The 18,651-nt window shown below is 39.8% G+C and overlaps 3 protein-coding genes across 4 annotated transcripts; 1 reads left to right on the forward strand and 2 right to left on the reverse strand.

Annotated features, from left to right (window-relative positions):
- Positions 1 to 99: 99 nt before the first annotated feature.
- Positions 100 to 4,924, reverse strand: zdhhc24 (zDHHC palmitoyltransferase 24). The gene is made up of 3 exons (XM_008420396.2): positions 4,304 to 4,924; positions 3,031 to 3,308; positions 100 to 2,825 (listed from the first exon to the last, which is right to left on the reverse strand). Exons 1-3 carry the CDS (start codon positions 4,606 to 4,608, stop codon positions 2,533 to 2,535), a joined length of 876 nt encoding a protein of 291 aa, XP_008418618.1. The 5' UTR covers positions 4,609 to 4,924; the 3' UTR covers positions 100 to 2,532.
- Positions 4,925 to 5,472: 548 nt separating this feature from the next.
- On the forward strand, positions 5,473 to 10,055 carry LOC103471412 (chromodomain-helicase-DNA-binding protein 7). Of its 2 annotated transcripts, XM_008420394.2 has the most exons (10): positions 5,473 to 5,597; positions 6,049 to 6,202; positions 6,447 to 6,530; positions 6,983 to 7,070; positions 7,180 to 7,653; positions 7,736 to 7,874; positions 8,428 to 9,075; positions 9,149 to 9,298; positions 9,366 to 9,400; positions 9,489 to 10,055. In XM_008420394.2, exons 1-10 carry the CDS (start codon positions 5,500 to 5,502, stop codon positions 9,584 to 9,586), a joined length of 1,968 nt encoding a protein of 655 aa, XP_008418616.1. In that variant the 5' UTR covers positions 5,473 to 5,499; the 3' UTR covers positions 9,587 to 10,055. The 2 variants fall into 2 exon arrangements, with proteins under 2 accessions (XP_008418616.1, XP_008418617.1); XM_008420395.2 differs by lacking the exons at positions 9,366 to 9,400; positions 9,489 to 10,055 and having other exon boundaries at positions 9,135 to 9,247.
- An 806-nt stretch (positions 10,056 to 10,861) lies between these two features.
- On the reverse strand, positions 10,862 to 17,542 carry pola2 (polymerase (DNA directed), alpha 2). The gene is made up of 18 exons (XM_008420393.2): positions 17,189 to 17,542; positions 16,482 to 16,606; positions 16,098 to 16,186; positions 15,936 to 15,993; positions 15,718 to 15,827; positions 15,299 to 15,498; positions 15,057 to 15,145; positions 13,862 to 14,014; positions 13,276 to 13,338; positions 13,143 to 13,194; positions 12,925 to 13,049; positions 12,772 to 12,810; positions 12,613 to 12,686; positions 12,383 to 12,497; positions 11,506 to 11,612; positions 11,363 to 11,419; positions 11,156 to 11,282; positions 10,862 to 11,058 (listed from the first exon to the last, which is right to left on the reverse strand). The coding sequence occupies exons 1-18, from the start codon at positions 17,271 to 17,273 to the stop codon at positions 10,906 to 10,908; spliced, it is 1,821 nt and encodes a 606-aa protein (XP_008418615.1). The 5' UTR covers positions 17,274 to 17,542; the 3' UTR covers positions 10,862 to 10,905.
- Positions 17,543 to 18,651: the final 1,109 nt, after the last annotated feature.

The raw sequence follows: 18,651 nt of genomic DNA on the forward strand, positions 1-18,651 counted from the left end.
AGGAACATTCCCTGAAGGAACCTGTGGGGTTAGTGTTCAGGTTTAAGAATAATTTCTCATTGAATTACATTCACAAATATTTAGTAGGAGTAACAGGTATATCATTGATTTCCATAGTTTTAATCAAACATTTGAGAAACTCTGAAGCAGAAGTAAGAGAAAACACTTTTCTGAACATTTTTAAAGTAAACATTACAACACGTTTGCAGATACAAAATAACAAAAACAGTAAAGCATCTCAAGTCAAAGAGTTCGATGATGGACGTCTAAAAAACAAAACCCAACAGAATAAACAGCAATCTTTTTCAAAACAATTAAAATTAAGACAAATAAAAACTGAACAGTTTTTGCTAGATTCACCAACACTTAAGAACCTGTCAAACCAAAGGCTTGTGATTTGTTGCTTCACTTTAAGGCAAGGAGAGTTTGAATTACAAAATACAGGCGAGGTAATGAAAGTAAAGCTGGCATCAAGTGCAGTAAGACATGTTAGCACGGTGAAAAAGGCAATTCTACATACTGGACTGAAACAGGAGACAACAGGAGATAACATATTAAAATTATCAGCCTCAACAATACCTTAAAAAATAAACCATAAAGAGACTGACTGATACAAATATTAAGATACGAACTGTCGCCTTGCAAAGGAAAGACGTTATAAAGATCAGTTTCATGTTGCAGTAAGGAATGGTACAATGACACAATGTTGCTCAAGTCCCTGATGGCCAGAAACACTAACAAATTAGAAACTATGAAACAAACTGTTGACACACCACTGTAATAAAATCATTTTAAATACTGGATTTGTTAGATGACTTTACATGACATCAATCTGTAAACAAAAAAAATTACACTATGTCAGAGTTTTTTTAATAAATGTGAAGGTTACAGATGCACCACTAATATTTCTGACCAAACTTTGATCCACTGGTAACAATTTTAGCCAATTCTGACCTATAAGAAAAATGTTTCTCATACCCTTTTTACAGTGACTGGTCAATGATTTTCTTTTATTTCAACATCAGAGTTGATGTCTGATTGTGTGAGGAGTTCTTGTAAAGCTGGGTTTTTACTATTATTTTAAGGATCAGCTACACAAAACTCCCATCGTTTTAATTGCTGTGGTTTTGGCAAAATATACATGACATGAATTAGATTGTGTACATATTCATTTACACAAGTAACTGAACAGAAACCAAGTCAGGGCATAGTGAGACAAATATTAAATAACCCACAAAAAGGCTCCATTTTCTTTGTGGTTGCTAGCATAGACAAAGAGTGTAGGCAAGTGCGAAGTGGGTTTCAATCATAATTTATGTTTAAAATATCTCCTGATATCCTGGTTGAATATTTTTGCCACCAAGAAATATGCTTAAATATGACAGAGGGTACAAACGAGCAGTAAAACAATTATTAATGTGGAGGACCTTAAAACTAAGACGAAATGATTACAAAGTTGACATTTAAAACCATCCTTAGTATCATATATTAGTGATTAGCACAGTTAACATTGATGACTGTACACATCTGTCTCTGTGTGTATTCCCTAGAGAATGCAAAACCTTATCTTAACTAAGATTTCCAAAAGGCAGAAAAAATATCTAAATCCAGCAGGTTCCCTGTCAAACAGAAGCTGAAAGCTAAAAAAAAAACAAATGCACAATTGCTCAGCCTTCTTATGAGGTGTCTGAATTGGTTTCTATCTCACAGCCTAAGTAAACACCACCAAAGTTTTAACATAGATCACAGAAAATAGTTTCCTTTGTATTAACTTCTTACGTGTTGTTGTTTCCCCGTTTTACATTAAACACCTTGATGTCATTAGAAATACCTTAAGAGCCTTCTCCAGAGTAATCTGCTTAGTGCAGGTTACACATCACAAAAAAGATGAAAATTTTGAGTTCATGATAATTTTTTTAAGGCTGGCCAAGCTGAAACTTCACCTGAATGTGATCGTGCATCTTCAGTTTAGATGTTTTTGTTCAGCTTGAAACGGCCCCCACTAAAGGCCTGTGATATACTCATCAGCAGCTCAGAAGTGGATGAAGAATATCCTGGAGTTTAATCAGGAAAAGTGCAAAACAAATCTGAGTGAGACTGATTTAGGCAGCTTAGGTCTTTAAGAAAAAGTCCACTCAACGTTTAACTACATCACCACATTTGTGAGCTGCAAGTGCCTTCTAAGAAAGATTAAATATTCTACATTTACTTTTAATCATTGATACAGTACATTCTTACTTCAGTGCTGTTTTAAATATCTGTTCAGTGCTCAGTGTTATACAGAATTGAGTAAGTATCTGAGGTTACCCTCAACCGATGCAGATACCATCTTCAGGTCGACCCCTGAATTCCCTTCTCAGCGCAATTAAAAGGCTGATGAATAATTTCAAACGATAAGACCACCACCAAGTATCTAAGCAGCATCCCATCCAAAGCTACCTCCTCTTAAACCGAGGTAATGTTCCGGCTGCTGCTCCTGTCAGCATAAACCATCACCACTAAAGACTCAGACTCTGTCCTGACTTCTGGATGCTACTGGCAGGGTTCCAGCGATCCCGTGACCTGGAAGTTTATCCCGTCTTCAACTAGCGGTGATGGGACAAGCGGGGAGATCCAGCAGATGTACCAGCGAAGGCCCAGCATCTGCCGCAGGTTGTTAACGGGACCCAGGTTGTAGGGGCGGCGAGAAGAGTACCACTCCCTGGTGGTCTGCCCTCGAAACAGCAAGAACAGGTGGAAGAAGAAGAAGGCGGAGACGAGCAGGAAACCCACAACGCAGGTGTCGGCGATGAAGGCAAAGGTGAAGGCCCGCGCTGAAACCTGGCCTGAAAAACAAAGGAAGATATTAGCTTGTATAATTTCAAGAAATGTCTGAACCAAAATGGCTGTTTATACAAATTGTTTCCCTCAACTTTTAATTAATTAAAAAGAACTATAAATGTAACATTTCGAAGCGAATCCTACTTGGAGCTATTATTAAAAGCTACAAAGAACACAAACGAAATCTACAAGGCAGCCAGTGTAGCAGACCTGAAACAAGCATGATCCAGGGTATGAGCAGCAGCAGGATGCTGTGCAGAGTCACGCCCTCCTTCAGAATGACGATGAAGACCTCGGCATTCATCACCATGGCGTAGAGGAGACCCAACCACATGAACAACAAGCAGCACAGGAAGTAGCGGTAGTTGCGGAAGCCGACACACTGGCCGAAGAAGACGCAGTGGTGATCCCGCCGCAGAACGCACACCTTGCAGTCGTAGCAGTGGGAGCAGCGAGGAGGCGTGTGTGTCTCGCACGTGTAACAGTACCTGCGTAACAAAAGACAACAAAATATTATTTAATGCTGAAGATGTCTTAGATAGTTTTACTTTGCTACAGTGAGTATCACAGAAATACAAACTGAACTTCTAAGCCTAACATGAAATTTTAGCTGATACCTTTCTATTGACAGATTAACAATTCTAAGACAGTAGTTAAGCATTTACTATCTTTAGATTAGAAGTACTAAGTTAAACGTAATATCAACATTGTGCTGATTTTTTTTTTTATAAAACCAGGAGAATTATGTTATTATTGCACATGAAAGCTATAATGGAGAAAGCTCAATTTTTGCTTACTTGTGAAAACTCAAAACAACCATTTTAGTCAGGATTCCTGCAGGACAGGAGCATAATAACTCAGAAAAAATTCAGTCTCCACATGTGGAAAGCTTACAGTCATATCCCCAAAGAACTGCAGCTGTAACTGCAATATTTTCTGTAAAGGTTTTGTTCTGGACTAGTGTCCTTATTCAATTCATAAGGACTTTGTATTGATTTGTCACATAAAATCTCACCAAAATACAATGAACTAATGTGGAAATAATTTTAATACTTTTGGAAGGCACTATAACACTGCATTTACATTTTTTAACTCTATATGTTTAGGAAATTTTAGCATGCTAACCAGACACTTCAACAGGTTTTACAGAAAGACCTACATTACTAACTACAGTCTATTGAAAACAATAAATTGACTGCCATCCAGTCTGCCAAAGCTATCTTCTCAAGGATGACAAGCTAAGATAAGATCACTGTGTAAACAAAAAATATTTTACCCAACAAACTGGTATTGATGTGACCTTTTGGATATTGGCACATTATCAAAATAAAAAAGAACATTATCTTCATTAATTTTGTTGTTGCTTAATTTAGAACAATCCAGAATGAAATTAACTTAATTTTGCGTTATATAGAGTTGAAATTGAGGATAGTAGAAAGGCGTGTGTATTTATTGACTGATGGGCTCCTAACCACTTCCTTACCTCCAGCCCTGGCCCAGTCCATTTCCTCCCAGAAACACCCCCTTGATGCTGGGGCTGACTTTCAGGAAGAGAAAAGCGTTCCAGCAGATGTTTCCCAGCATGAAGTACTGGCCCAACAGGTGCAGCGCCTTCCACCAGGAGGACCACGCCGTCTTCTGTTGCTCTGCCTCTAGCGGAGCCTCCACCAGCACCAGGTAGCTCACCTCCCCGGTGATGGAGAACACCAGGAAGGTGTTGAGGAAGACAGGAAGCTGTTCGCAAAACTTCCCGACCTTGTTGAACAACCTGCTGCCCAACGCTGTCATGTTTAAAGTAAAACTAAAACCGTGACGCGGTCAGCGTATTGAAGGAACGATTTTACAGACGCACAGTGGATGGTTAGCTAGAGGCTAGTCAAATAATACTCTGTTCGCTTTGCTACGCGACTCTCAATTAATCATATTGAGTCATAAACCTTCAGGAAATATTATTCTGGCCTAAAATACGAAATCACCTTCATCTTTGTTGAAAATAAGCCAAATACTACTCTTTAGATAAGGAACTGCTCTGTTGAATTGATCTCAAATCACGTCCGACATGTAGTGCTACATGATAATACAACCGGAGGGGGACAACACAATACAGTTCCGCGTGTTAAAATAGCCTCCGCCTTTTTCAAACTTTCATGTCACATACAGAATATTTGCCTTTTATTTGCACCTATTTTACATTATCTTAAAACCCAAATAATATCCAGATATTTAAACTCATCTGTTACATGTTTCTCTTCGAGTGTACATTTCTCACAATTAGATTTATTAATCATTCCCTGTACTCCTCCTCCTACTCCTTCTATTAATATTAATATCATTATTAATAACAGTAGTAATGTTAATATGATCAGCAGTAATATTATTCTTAATAATTTAAACAACAGTAATTATTATTAACAACAATGACAAGAAATAATAATAATAAAAAGTTTGTTATTATCGCTGAATAATTATTAGTAGTAATAGTATTAAAAAGACATAAAACAGACCTTAAAAAGACCCATTAAGATGGATTTTTAAAACAGAATCATTGTGCATTTAAAAGCGCTTCAGAAAGGTTATGTGTGCTGTGAATGTGGATTGGCAGCATGGTTATGGTCCCTCCCCCTTAAAGCATCACTCTTAATCCCTGATAATCTGTTCATCTAAGGAGCTCAGCCAGTCATGGCTGCACCATGGGAGAATTTGCTTTCATTTGAGCATCTTACCAGCATGGATCAAAATACTTTTACCAAACAAAGAGAGCTCTTTATAAAGAAAAGGTAAGGTACTCAAAAAGACACCTGGTAGGTTTGACACATCTGGGGTTTATACTGTATGTAGCTTTGTCTTAAAGCTTCATAAAAAATAATCCACTTGACGTTACTTATTGTTTTACAACAACCTGTTAATGTTACAGTAGTCTGGATGAATGTACAGTGCTGGTTAGAAGTTTACATACATCAGTGATGTGAATGATGCTACTGACAGTTTTAAATCGCCACCGTGATTTCTCCAAAGATTCTTCTGGTCAAAGAAATCTTTGCCTCCTCTGTCTATAAAACTTTCCTCCAGAAAAGATTTGGCTTGTTCACAAAGGCAGCATGCAGAAGATGAATTTTCCCTTCTACTTTAATCCAGTGCCAACACGACATGGCCTGGGGTGCAGATACAGAATGATCCACGCTGCATGCCACCACAGTTTTTAAAGTTTCCCTCTCTTATTTCCTGTAGCAGAGGGATGCAACTTCAGCAGCGTCTGCAGGAGCTGAAGGCGAGAGAGCGCAGAGCCCAGCAGCACAACAGGCAGCTTCTCCTGCAGTTTGAGAGAGCCCAGGACACACTGAAAGAGATGTTGGCCCGCAACGCTGCCATGAAAACTATACGGGTTACAGGATGCACACAGCCAGCGCACAAACACAATGACCTGCACTGTCAGATTCTCTAACAGTTTTTATCTAGCAGCAATCAGAGCGAGACAGAGCAGTTCTGTTGGTGGCAACAGATACAGTGACAGTAAATGCATAAAATGAAATTAAACTCAGTAACTGGGAGATGTTTTAAAGGATTGAAAGCTTGCCTTAGAGTTTAACAGTTATTTAAATGTACACTTTAACATTTAACATTTCCAGGTGGAGTACGAGCTGTACCTGGAGGAAAACCTCCACCGCTGGCAGCAGCAGCTTCAGGAGAAAACTGAGGCCTCTCACAAGAAGGTACAACCACAGCTTTACCAAACTCACTGGCTCACTTCATTACCTTAAAAAATATTTGTTACTGTTAAACTTTTTCCCATTTTGTCACAACTAAGAAAACATGAAAATATTTTTGGAATTCTATGTTACAGACCAACACTAAAGTGTGCTGTGCATTTACATTGGTGATATCATGGTAGACAAAGCCCTCAAAAAAACCTGCAGTGTTTTGCAAAGTATGAATTAAGATCTTAAACCAAATGTGCTCCACATTTTTTCAAAGTTGAGGCAAAATTGTTCTTCCACTTCACAAGTACACATTGCTTTCTTCATATACAATGCAATGACAAATAAAGAAAACCTTTTGATATCACTATATTTTCTCCATAAGCCCTCCTTTAAAAAAAAAGTGTTTCTAAAAAAACAATTTTCTGTTTATTGCTCATCATGTTAGTCATTTATTTCCTCAACAGAGAATGGAAGATTGTTTGAAATCTTATCTACAACACAGTAAAGATCAAGTCTCAACAGCAACAGTTGATCAGCCTCTGATTTCACAAGGTTTGTTTTCTTCCTTTGCCACTTGAAGATATGAAGTTGCAAATGGTTTTTCTTGTTAAAGAAACTGGAAACTTGGAGCTTCTTCCACCAGGTTCCTCTTTATTCACAGATCCTTTCATAAAGGCTCCAAAAGTTGATGCTCCTCAAACGTTTCTCACCGAAGGAAGCTCTGCTTATAGCCAACATCGTTTCTCCTGTTATCCCCATCAGGAGCCCACCTGGCTAACCCAAGCAGGCATGCCTCCAGGTTTCCTTCAAACACCTTTTCAACCCCAGTGTCCCTCACCTTTCCCTCCACCCAACTTCCCATATCCTCATCCACTTCTGCTCCAACACCTCACCCCCCCATTCGATCATCATCGACCGTGGGTCAGGTCTGAAGCTGTAGGCCGTGCTCCTGAACGCTACAGTCACCCCTGCTCTGATGGGATCGCTGTGGGATCTGCAGGTCAGCTCCACACTGAGGAACCGCCAGCTTCTCACATTGTAGAGCGAGAAAATGAGACGAGCGCAGCAAATTCAAAGAGGGTGAGAGGTGGAGGAGGCGGAAGGTGTTTGTCCTCTGAGCTCGACATTAAACCAGGTGAAAAACAGGAGGAAACAAACCCTGTATGTAACTAAAGTGCACATGTTTGTCTGATTGATCATTTCTTTACATCCTGCAGTGCGTCTCTCTAGCGGACATGTGAAAAGCAGTGAGAGCGGCAGAGATTCCAGTTTGACCTGCAGAGACGAGAAGAAAAGAGAGAAGAAAGGAAGAACAGAGGCTTCATCCTCAGAGTCAGAAAGACCCAGTTCTCAGAGGTAACAAATAATGATTATGTTCGCTCAGGTACATCAGCCTCACCAACAACGATAATCTATGACCAAAACGATACACCGCCATGTGCAAATATTTTAACCAATCCTTCATTTCTGAACGATGTCTGAAGAAACGTATCACGATATATGAACATTTCATATTAGTCGATATTGATAATTATTGATTAGGTTTTTGTTTTAAATATCTGAAATACTGAGAAACTGATGACTTCAACTTCCTGTTTCATCTAGTTTTCACTCCACCCACTGTTTTTTATTTTTAAGCTGTTACGAAGCACTGAGGTGAAACCCAAAACGACACAATTACACTCACAGATCTTTAAAATAAGCTACAAATATCAAAACCTAATAAGTTGGTTTTATTTTAGCCGACTGAGGCTGGAAGACAACTATTGTAACTGTGTTCATCATTATGTTGCAGTTTAAGGATTTCTTACTGGAAAACTAAATTTAGATGTTTAGAAAAATAAACTGTGTTCTTGTTCTCACATAGGGTTAGCTCTCAAATCTCTGCGTTTCAACCATCTCTTATCAGGTCATCCAGGACTTCCAGTGAGGTCGTCGCTGCCTCCTGCGCCGTCGCCCTGGACTCAGAAACAAGCTGCTCCTCTGGGGAAGGAGGCACAGCAAGCAAAGGGAGGTCAGAGCGAGGCAGGGGGGTCAACACTGGGTCACCACCATCCGAGAAGGAGGCAGAGGAGCTTAGCACAAGGAGTCCAGCTCAAGACAATAAATCAGGAAGCTGTAAAGGAGATGATATAGCAAAAAGTGAAAATAGAGATGATGAGGAAGTTTACAGCTCCGAGCAAAGTATCGCAGAAGAAAAGGATGAAGAAGAAGGAAAGAAATACCAAAGATCTGTAGATGAAGAGAAAGAGAAGGAGGTGAAAAGTGAAGTGGGTGGTGATGTTGAGGAAGATGATGAGAGCAACAATGAGGTTCTTCCAAATAGGAATCAAAAGGAGAATGAGGAAGATGAGGAAGAATACGAAGATCAGTCAGAAAAACTGGAGAATGAAAGCAGAGATGACGGGGAGAAGGATTCTGACTCCTCACAGGATGACGAGGAGAGAGAAGGTAGTGAGAATATAGAAGAGGAGGAGTCAAACGAAGAGGAAGACCAACTCAGGAGTGAGGAAGCAGGAGACTCTGAGGACAGCATCATTTGTCTGCAGGAAAACAGGTAGGACCATGAAACCATGAAACCTTCTTTTCATTCGGCACAAACTAAACAACATGCAGCCATTTTGCTTCAGGTCTAAACAGATGAAGAACATTCCAGAGGAAGCAGATGAAGATGAGGAAGAGGAGAGCGACACTGGGTCCTCAAACAATAAGTCAAAGGAACCGAGTGATGAAGAAGATATTGAGAATCTTCTGGCTCCTCAAGAGCCAATAAACAAAAAGTGAGTAAATCTTCTGTCATAAAACACATCGTGGGACATAATTTAATCACTTTGTTCCACTTTTCAGACAAAAAGCTGTGAAAACCGAGGAGAAGCCCAAAGGTACGTTCAGAAATATCAGGAAATAAATATATTTTGCAGGTAATTGAAGACGTTCATCATTGAGATTTTTACTGAATATATTTTTCAGCCACATGTCTCAACTTGGGCATTTTCCAAGTGACGGAGGACGGAGCGAAGACGGACCATAAAAGTGACTCGGACGAGTCTGATCACTTTTATGACTGAATGTGAACATGTTGGACACCATGAAATTCCTCCAAATAGCAACTATGCAGTAGAGAAAGAGAGGAAAGCACCAGATCTCTGATTACCTCACCAGGTTGGACAACACTGACGGCGTCACTACGGCGCGGCATGCAGGTGGGAAGCCCAGGTTGATTCATCAGCAGCTTTCACCATTTAGGTCGTGGAGTCTCTGCCTCTCCTTGTTTTAAAAACGCAACGGCAGTCTGGCCCGTTTGGTGGCTCTTGAAACTCTGCATTCAGCCCCCGTCCGCAGTTTGTGAATCCCTGGCGATTCCTTTTGCATGTCCACCTTTTTCCTTCCACCCAACTTTCCATTGTTTTTTTTTCCTTCTTCAACTGAACAAGTTAAATACTTTTAAACTTAAATATACTACTTTGAGATGCACTTGCATCTTTCAAATTTTCTTCTTTGTATGCTTTATTTTATTATTAATAAAATAATTTTTATGTAATTTTATTGTTATTGTATTTAATGTCTGTATGCTGAAACCACTCAGCATAAATTCACTGTGCACACATCTCAGCAAAATAAAACAAAACAATTTTGATAGATAAAAAAAATGTTAATGGCAATGTTTGTGAAATGCTGATTTATTTGAAATCTGCTTTTCATTAAAGTAGAACTTAATTAGGATTGGCGCCGTTGTAAAACAATATTTTAGTAATCGAGTTGTACTCCCAGCATCACGCCACACAGTTTGGTGATGCTCATTTTTCCCCCAAAACCAGGTGAAACACCGGAAAATTCAACGTCACGCCGCTACCAAGTAGCAATAACTCGTAGGCGGAAGTGACAGCGCTGCCCACCACAAGTAATACCGGGGCGGAACACGGTGCGCTAAATAAAACATAATTCAACGAAGCTTCGAGACAGATAAATTATTCTTGAGGGATTTTAATAATCGAGGTACTCAGGTCATTTGAGGAATCGTTACAGCCCTAATTAGGATAAATTAATTTCAACCACCAACAGAAAACACAGTAAAAAACAAAATCATAAATGATCCAAAGAAAATTTTTGTTGAATCAGCACACAGGGCAGAAGTGATTGTTGAGATAAAGCTTTAAAGAAACATTCAGGACAGAACAAAAACTGTAAAAAAAGAAGAAAAAAAGAATTTAATTTATTTCTGCTGCGTTTCTGAAAACAGCCCTTTAAATATTTTTGGAATATAAAAGTAGACCATTAGGATTTCACCAGGAAACAAATGCTTTTAAAATCCTGGTAAGAAAAACAGAAAACTTGTAGATGACTCAGCTCGTTTTACATGTTCGTAACAACTTGAATCTTTATTATATCATATTTTCACAACCTGAGCGGTTAAACATGGGCTCTCTCGCTTGCCGTCTTCGGGTGCAGCGCTGCGTTGGATGAGCAGCCTGCCGTACGTTCCTCCCACCTGGCCTTTGGTGAGCCGTCCAGGATTCACGCACACGCAACCTGCCACATCCTGACGATGCGAGGAGGAAGGGGGGAGTTAAAATATTAAAAACATGGTCAAGCGGACATTTGATCCAGTTTTTGAAACGATTTCGAAATGTTTCTACCTTCACGAAGTAACGCAGCTCAGAGGGAACGACGAGAATATCTGGTGTGACCAACATCTGACCGTGAATCTGGAACTTCTCGTAATCCATGTTCACCTCCTCGGCCGGTGGGTACAGGGGGTAGAAACTTCAGGAAGAGACGGACATTAGTACTTCTCGACGTGATTACAGGAAAAACAAAAAAAGGAAGACTTGGATGACATGTACCTTCTCTGAGTCAGCATGTGGTTTAGGATGCGGGAGAATCGGTCCGAACTAGTGCCGCTGCAACACCGCATAGCTACAGTTATTAAACTGAGTTGACAGGGAGCGGAAAGAAAGGCTTCTGTCATCTGTGAACGTTTCCTCACCAGCTGATCTCCTCTGCTCCCATGTGGAACAGGATGTCAGAAGACGTCAGGCCAAAAGTCACTCCGTCGATCAGCAGGGTGCAGGGGTCAGGAACCAGGGTGACCCGCTGCACAAACACGTTAAACATCGGAGAACCATCAGAACGAGAGCTGAGAGGAGAGTCTCGGTTCACCTGCTTGTATAAACTGATTCCTTTTAGAGGATCCGGTTAGAAAAAACTACATAGTTCGCCTCAGGTGGAATATTTATAATCAGCAATCCCTCCAGGATGTTGTGTTTTTGTGATTACTGCAGCCTAAAATGACTGACTTTGTGGCACCGTTTTCAAACGGTTGTGGTAAAGTGGTGAGTTTTTTTAACTTTATTTTTTACCATAACACAGTCTTACAGAAAAGTCAAGTATCTTCTTGAAATTTTCCCCGTAATACAAATAAAATCGAGTTCTGAGGAGTCATTAGCATGCAAAAGAAAATTTATAAATTTGTCATTCAAGTTAACATGAACAGTAGAAACAAATCAACTCAAAAGAACCAAAAATGGTTTTAGCAAAAAAGAAAAAGGCAAATGTTTGCGCTTAGAGTCACACATTCTTTCATCTTGTGGGTTTGGCTTTCAGGAAAAACAGGAAGTTAAAATTAGAAGGGGATGGGGTGATTGGTCAGAAAAAGAAGGAAATGTAGAAAACGTTAAGGCGATTGGTCAGATTTGGGGAAAAGTTGCGATGACCTGTGAAAATTTAGCAAATGATGAGGGAATTTGCAGCATCACAGCTTTCTGGAGGGATTGATTTACACTTGTTGTATGTGCTGAGTCTACCAGGAGCAGACCATCTATTCTGTGTGCGTGTGTGTGTGTGTGTGTGTGTGTGAGAGTGACCTGGGCCTGGGTCTGGTCCTTGCTGAGGTTCGGCAGGGTGAAGGGAGGCTGTGGGTAGATGAATTCGTGGTGGACGTCTCTCTGGGCCGGGACGAACACCAGGTGACAGCCGACACTTCACAGAAGAAAAAACAAGAACATTCCAGATTTGGGCTCAGCACTGAGTTATGCAGAACGTGTTTTCGTTTCAAACGTCCACTGGGGACATAAACAGCGGAGTCGTAGCGCACCTTCTGGTTCCATCCACAATGCTGTCGATGCAGCGGTAGAAAATTGTCTCAAACGTCTCAGTCACCTTGGCTTTCTGTGAGACAAACAGCTGGGCATCAAACTATGCTGCTCTAAAAACGTCTTGCTGTCTTTAAACACGGAGCGAAAACGAATCGTACCTCGATCTGTTCATGTTTGGAATCCACAAAAGGACCAAACTAGAGAAGAGAAGAAGAATAAAAGGACACGCTGCTCACCAAACATCCAGACTGCACAAAACACACTGAGAAGCTCTTCCTTCACACTGATGAGTCAGCATCTGACAGGCTTACCAGCAGGCAGACGTCAGGACGATCCCTGACAATGACATTGATCAGGTCTATCAGAGGGTCAAAGGTCAGGCTGTCAGAGGGCGTGTATGGTCCACAGGCCACAAGAATGTTCAACGGCTCCGCCACTGAGCGAGATGAGGAGTAAAGAGGAAAACCACTTTTTTCTCACAGATGATGAATAAACAGGAATCTATGAGTTTCTACGGAAAACTAATTACCTTCAATGTTCTCCATTTTTGCGCCGGTGGAGTGAAAAGGAAGAGGATCGCCCTAAACAAACACAGAGTTGATGCAGGACGCGCCAACGGCTCACAACAATAAACAGAGGAAAGAGCAAAATGAGCACCTGACCTCATAAAGCTTGGAGGCCACAAGCTTTCTTCCTGTTGTGTTCATTCCCTCCATCAGCACCACCTGAGAGAGAGAGAGATGGATAAAGAGTGATGATCAACAAACGGATTTACAGATGGATGGATTAAGAAAAACACATGGATGTTGGACGGATGAACTGATTTTGGACAAACTGGTGCACCAGACGGACGGACGGACAGCAAAATGTATGGGAATAAAGTCCAGGAACATTAGTAGATATTTTTACTCCATTTTGTTTTTCTAAACTTCTCTAGACTTGGAAAAAACGTAAATAAAATCTCAGATTTTTCCAGCCTGATGGATGCCTGGACATTTGTAGGTAGATGTTCATGAATAAGAATAAGAATAATAAGAACAAGAAGAACAAGAAGAAGAATTGCTGTTTGACTGTCAGAGTTCTCGGTCAGACGGTGGGTTCGCCTCCAGCCCACCTCCTTGGCATGCTCTGTTTCTCTGGGTGGCCATATAACCTGCTGCACACTGACCTCAGCGCAGAGGCAAAGGAGAAACCACCGCTCACCGCAGCTGCACTTCAGCTTTAACGGAAGCTTCGTGTTCGGCTCACCTGACCAGGAAACAGAGAATACTGTTTGAGCTCAGACAGGTCGACGGGCACCAGCTGGCCGCCGTGCTCTGGTCCCGCCTCCAGCAGAACCGACTGGGCATTCAGTTTGCCGTTGCTGTCGCAGCAAATCTGACCCAACACAGTGATGCTGTCCTGGAGGAGACGAGCAGAAACAACGAAGCAGACAGTCATCATCATCATCATCACTATTACAAATAAAGGGCTTTGAAGCAGATCATGTTAGGCTGCAACTCATAAAGCTCCAGTGAAGGAGTTTAAAATGTGGACAAAAATAGCCTGACAACAGTAGAATAATATGGACTAAAAAGATAAAAGATAAAACAAGTAAATGTCTTCACTAGACATTCAGAATGATTTTACAGCTAATTCAGAAGATAAAAGTTGTCCAATAAAGCAACTGTACTATTTTCTGACAATATTTAGGTTATGCAATCAAGCTTACTAATCTTCAGAGGTAATAAATGAAGACAAAAAAAATCCCTAATTAGTTATTATTACTATTATTTCACATGTGCATACAATCTGGGACTTGATGGGATTTGAGGATAATCCTGCATCTGAACTGATGCGTCTGGCAATCTGCAGAAAACATCAGTTTCTGGTGATGTAAACGGTCAATAAATGAGGACTTCTATGTTTGTTTGATGTTTGCAGAACAATTTAACTCTGGAAGAAATGAGAGGCTCAGACTGACCTGATGTCTGCCTCCTTTCTACAGAGTGAAAAGATTATTATGAAGCCTCCTCAGATTCACTGAGTGGACATTTTTAAGGTAAATCAAACTGTTTCTTGTCACAAAGTTGCTTAACTTCTGGAATTTAGCTCAAGGAACTACTTAAAAATGTTATTCATATATTTTAAAAAAGTAAACTATTGATCAATACAGTAAACTATTGATCAATACATCCCATAATGAGAGAGTCTGGCAGTTCTGTAAGAAGACAAAGAAATCAGAGGTGGCCAAAATCTTTTACACAGATATTTGGATTCATCACACCATCTCTTATGTCTGTAGGTATTTTTATTTGAATTTGAGCAGATTTTGTAAAATTATTTAAATTTTAAATTTCATCTGTGTTTAAGTTTTGAACTTCTGTGGCACTTTATTTTGCATCTTACTGTATGAAAATAATCTATTAATGTAGTTTTGCTGGTTGATTTAAAAACAATGAACCTGAGCAGGCAGAGAGACGGCTGAAAACTCCTCGATGCTGAAGCGAGACCTCAGCTTTTCTCCAATCTCTTCAATCTTCTCTGACAAAACTGGAGGACAAAAACAAGAAAACGAAGGCATGAAGGGAAAAACGTTGATGGTTGTGTGACTGAACGACACAGATTGTAATTGTAAAATCAATTTATAATTAGAAACAATGACGAGCAAGACTTTCAGAATAAATTTGTGGAACTGCTGTGTACCATTTCGAACGTCCCGCAGCCTTTGGAACATGTATTTGTAGCCGCTGCGGAGGGATTCGTCGGGCTGCTCCAGAAGATTCACCTGGACGTCTGCGCCCGGGTCCTGCCGGCCCGTCCAGCGCGCGCCCTGCACGGCTCCAAACGAAACCACCACCTCCCCCTTACCGCTTCGCTGGCTGTACTTCTGTGAAGGCGTCACACTGTGGAAGAAAATACAGAGACTTGTTGTTAAACAATACTTTCTATATTTAAAAGATTTCTTAGTGACATCACCTCACGGTGTTTCATAAGTAAATAAATAATAATAATAATAATAAAAAAAAAACAGAGAGTAAAGATGCACTTTGCAAGTCTTTGAAAAAGTATAAATGACAAAATAACATCTCTAAATACAGACCAGAGGTGTTTCAGGTTAATACCTGGGGGAAAAGTTAGCTGGAGACAGCAGCAGACCCGGACTGGTCAGCAGAGCGGTGGTCCGTTTGGACTGAGGATGCTCTGGAGTGGAGAGCACTCGTTTCTGAGAGCTCTGTAAGACATCAACCAACAGAACTGAGCAAATTCATCTAAATGTTTTATTTTGAACTTGAACTCAGACGAGCAGTACTCCACGGACGGCAAAGCGGTGACAGCGTACCTTCCCGGGAGTGGAGTAAGAGTCTAAGAGATTCTCCTCCTCTTCTTCAGCTTTTATTCTGGGGAAAAAGGTTTGTCAAGGTCTGCAGTCGCACCCAGCTGGACTTTACAAAAACATTATGAATCACATTTTTTCTTATTGAGCGATCGCCTTAGAGGATACAGTTCCTCCAACGAATGAATGTCTCTGGTTCGGTAATAACTCTCGTCTTTCCAGGAGCTCGATTTGGATTTACTCTTCTTGTTCAAAACCTGAGAAGAAAAATAAATTAAAAGTTGCAGAAACACCGTGTGTTAAGATAACGCCAACAAATCCAAACACAACCCTGTTCACACATGAAGCTAATCAAGCTATCGTCATAAGCAACAGTCTTTAATCGGAGGCCCACAGCATCACCAATTGAATTGAATCAAAGGATTTAAGATAATTTGGTGAATGAAACTAAGTTCAGCTGGGTGGATCTTAGTGTGGAAGCCCTTTGAGTGGCTGGTGTTAATGGAAAAACTCAATACAAGTTTAGTCCACTCAACATAAATGTTTTGTTACCTCATGCTGAAAGTGCTCCAGGTTGTTCAGGGTGAGCTCTAGTCCATCCTTTGTAGTACTGTAGGCAAGCCACTCAAGCAGCACCTGATCTGTGTCTAGCCTGTTGCAGATGCACAGTTCAACCACTGCGGGACAGAAACAATGAAACAGTCCAAAGTCCTTACAAAAGTATTTATAACCCTTTAAATTACAAACACAAACTCCAGAACATTTTTTGTTGTTGTCATTTTACATGACAAACTAACACATATGTGAGGCAAATGTATTTCAGGATTTATAATAATTAAACAGTGAGTAATTTAATCTCAGATTAAATCCAGATTAAGTCTGGCCTTTGTGGAAGAGTGGCAAAAAGAAAGACACTGTTGATGACTGTTGCCACAAGCAGCTGGAAACCAACACTGCACATCACCCTCAACACACCATTCCTATAACATGACAGTGGCAGAATGATGCTGAGGGATGATTTTATCAGGAGGAACAGGGAAGCTAGTATCAGTTTCAATATCAAGCCTGCATCTAAAATGTAAAGAAAACAGGGAGGTGTATGGATGTAACGCTGCCATATATGAAAAAGTTCAGTAAGTACAGACACGCAATGGATGCATTCCTGTAAATATTTACAAGTCAGCATAAGAGACATGAGCAGGCGCACAGAGAACAACAAATGTGACTTAATAAAGGACTACAGAAGGTAAAACACTCACTCTTGTCGAGGACAGAGTCATCTTTGCAGGCAATCTCGAAGGTTTTCAGCTCTGCCTTTAAGTTGTCCGTGGTTACTAGCGCCATTGTTTCTGTATTTAATCAAATAAAGCTTGAGTTCTGTTGATCAGTTGATCCAAATGTTGCGACGGTCCGTTAACGGCTAAATGTTAGCTTTCCGCCCGCTTCATACCAAAACCAGCGCCGCGATTAATGTGAAAACACCTGAAAAACTCAACCATACGCTATGAATCGATCTGATCAACATAACAAGCAAGCCAATTTCATTTTACCGCGAAAAAAAGTCAGTCGGTGTTGGCGGCCGGAAGTTACGTCACAGCGAACGAGCGAAAACAGTTGAGCTACTAAAATAAAAGTCAACTGTTACCGTTAGTTTAATTTATTACATTTTCCAACTCTCCTCACAATAAACCCTCTTTAGACTCTAAATAAGGATAAAAGAAATATCGCAATGTGTTAAAGCAAAGTTTTTTTGTTTATGTTGTTAAGGATAAACCATTGGAAAGATTTAAGCAAGTCCTTCAAATTTTACAAAGTAAAATAAAATAAAACAATAAAGTTTGTTTGTTTTAACCTTACGCAAGGGGTAATGTGCTTTTTAGTTGTATTTATTAAGGAGTTTGAGTAATTTGTGAAAATACCTGTAGATGGAGCCCTTGTCAAACAAGATTTTCTGCCATTAGTTGTTGGGACAGATAATAAAGTTCTTCTGTTTTATTAATTAAACCCGGTTTAATTTAATTCAAGGACAGTTTCATTAAAAGTTTTAATAATACAAAAGTATAAACAAACTCTAAGCTGACCAAATTTAGATTGATCCAGTATCATGCCAGTCAAATCCAATCATCTATTCACAGATCAAATTCAGTCCTAAATTATTTCTGCTCTAATGAAATTATTTATTCCAAGTTGTTCTTTCAGCTGCTGAAACAACATTGTAACAGTCAGAAAAAACTGATACAAAAGAGAGGAAAAGCATTCATGGTTCTTTAAAAAAATATCTTACAATCGCAGAGATCAGTGTATTTCACTGGTATTTTATGTGAAGTTGAAAAGAAAATAAAGAATATCAAAATAGAAAAATAAAGGAACCTGAATACAAATGCACACCACACATTTCAGATTTTTTAAACGGTTTATTTGAAAATAATCTTTTACTTGTAATTCATGTAATTGTGCTACTTTGTCTAACACATAAAATTCTAATAAAGCACACCAAAGATTGTGTCAAAATGTAAAAAATGTTCAATGAGTATTTAAAGACACAGTCATAAACACCTAAATGTACTAATTATTGATAACTGTGATCATCTGTAACTCAGTTTTATTCCTTAGAGTGATTATTGTTTGCTTTGATTACATAACCCCCCACCACACAAAAACATAATTTATATTTTAAATCTGTTAAATGAATACAAAACCTCACATATTTGTCAAACATGTA

The sequence above is a fragment of the Poecilia reticulata genome, linkage group LG10, assembly GCF_000633615.1.
Source record: "Poecilia reticulata strain Guanapo linkage group LG10, Guppy_female_1.0+MT, whole genome shotgun sequence".
In the NCBI taxonomy this organism is placed as follows: Eukaryota; Metazoa; Chordata; class Actinopteri; order Cyprinodontiformes; family Poeciliidae; genus Poecilia; species Poecilia reticulata.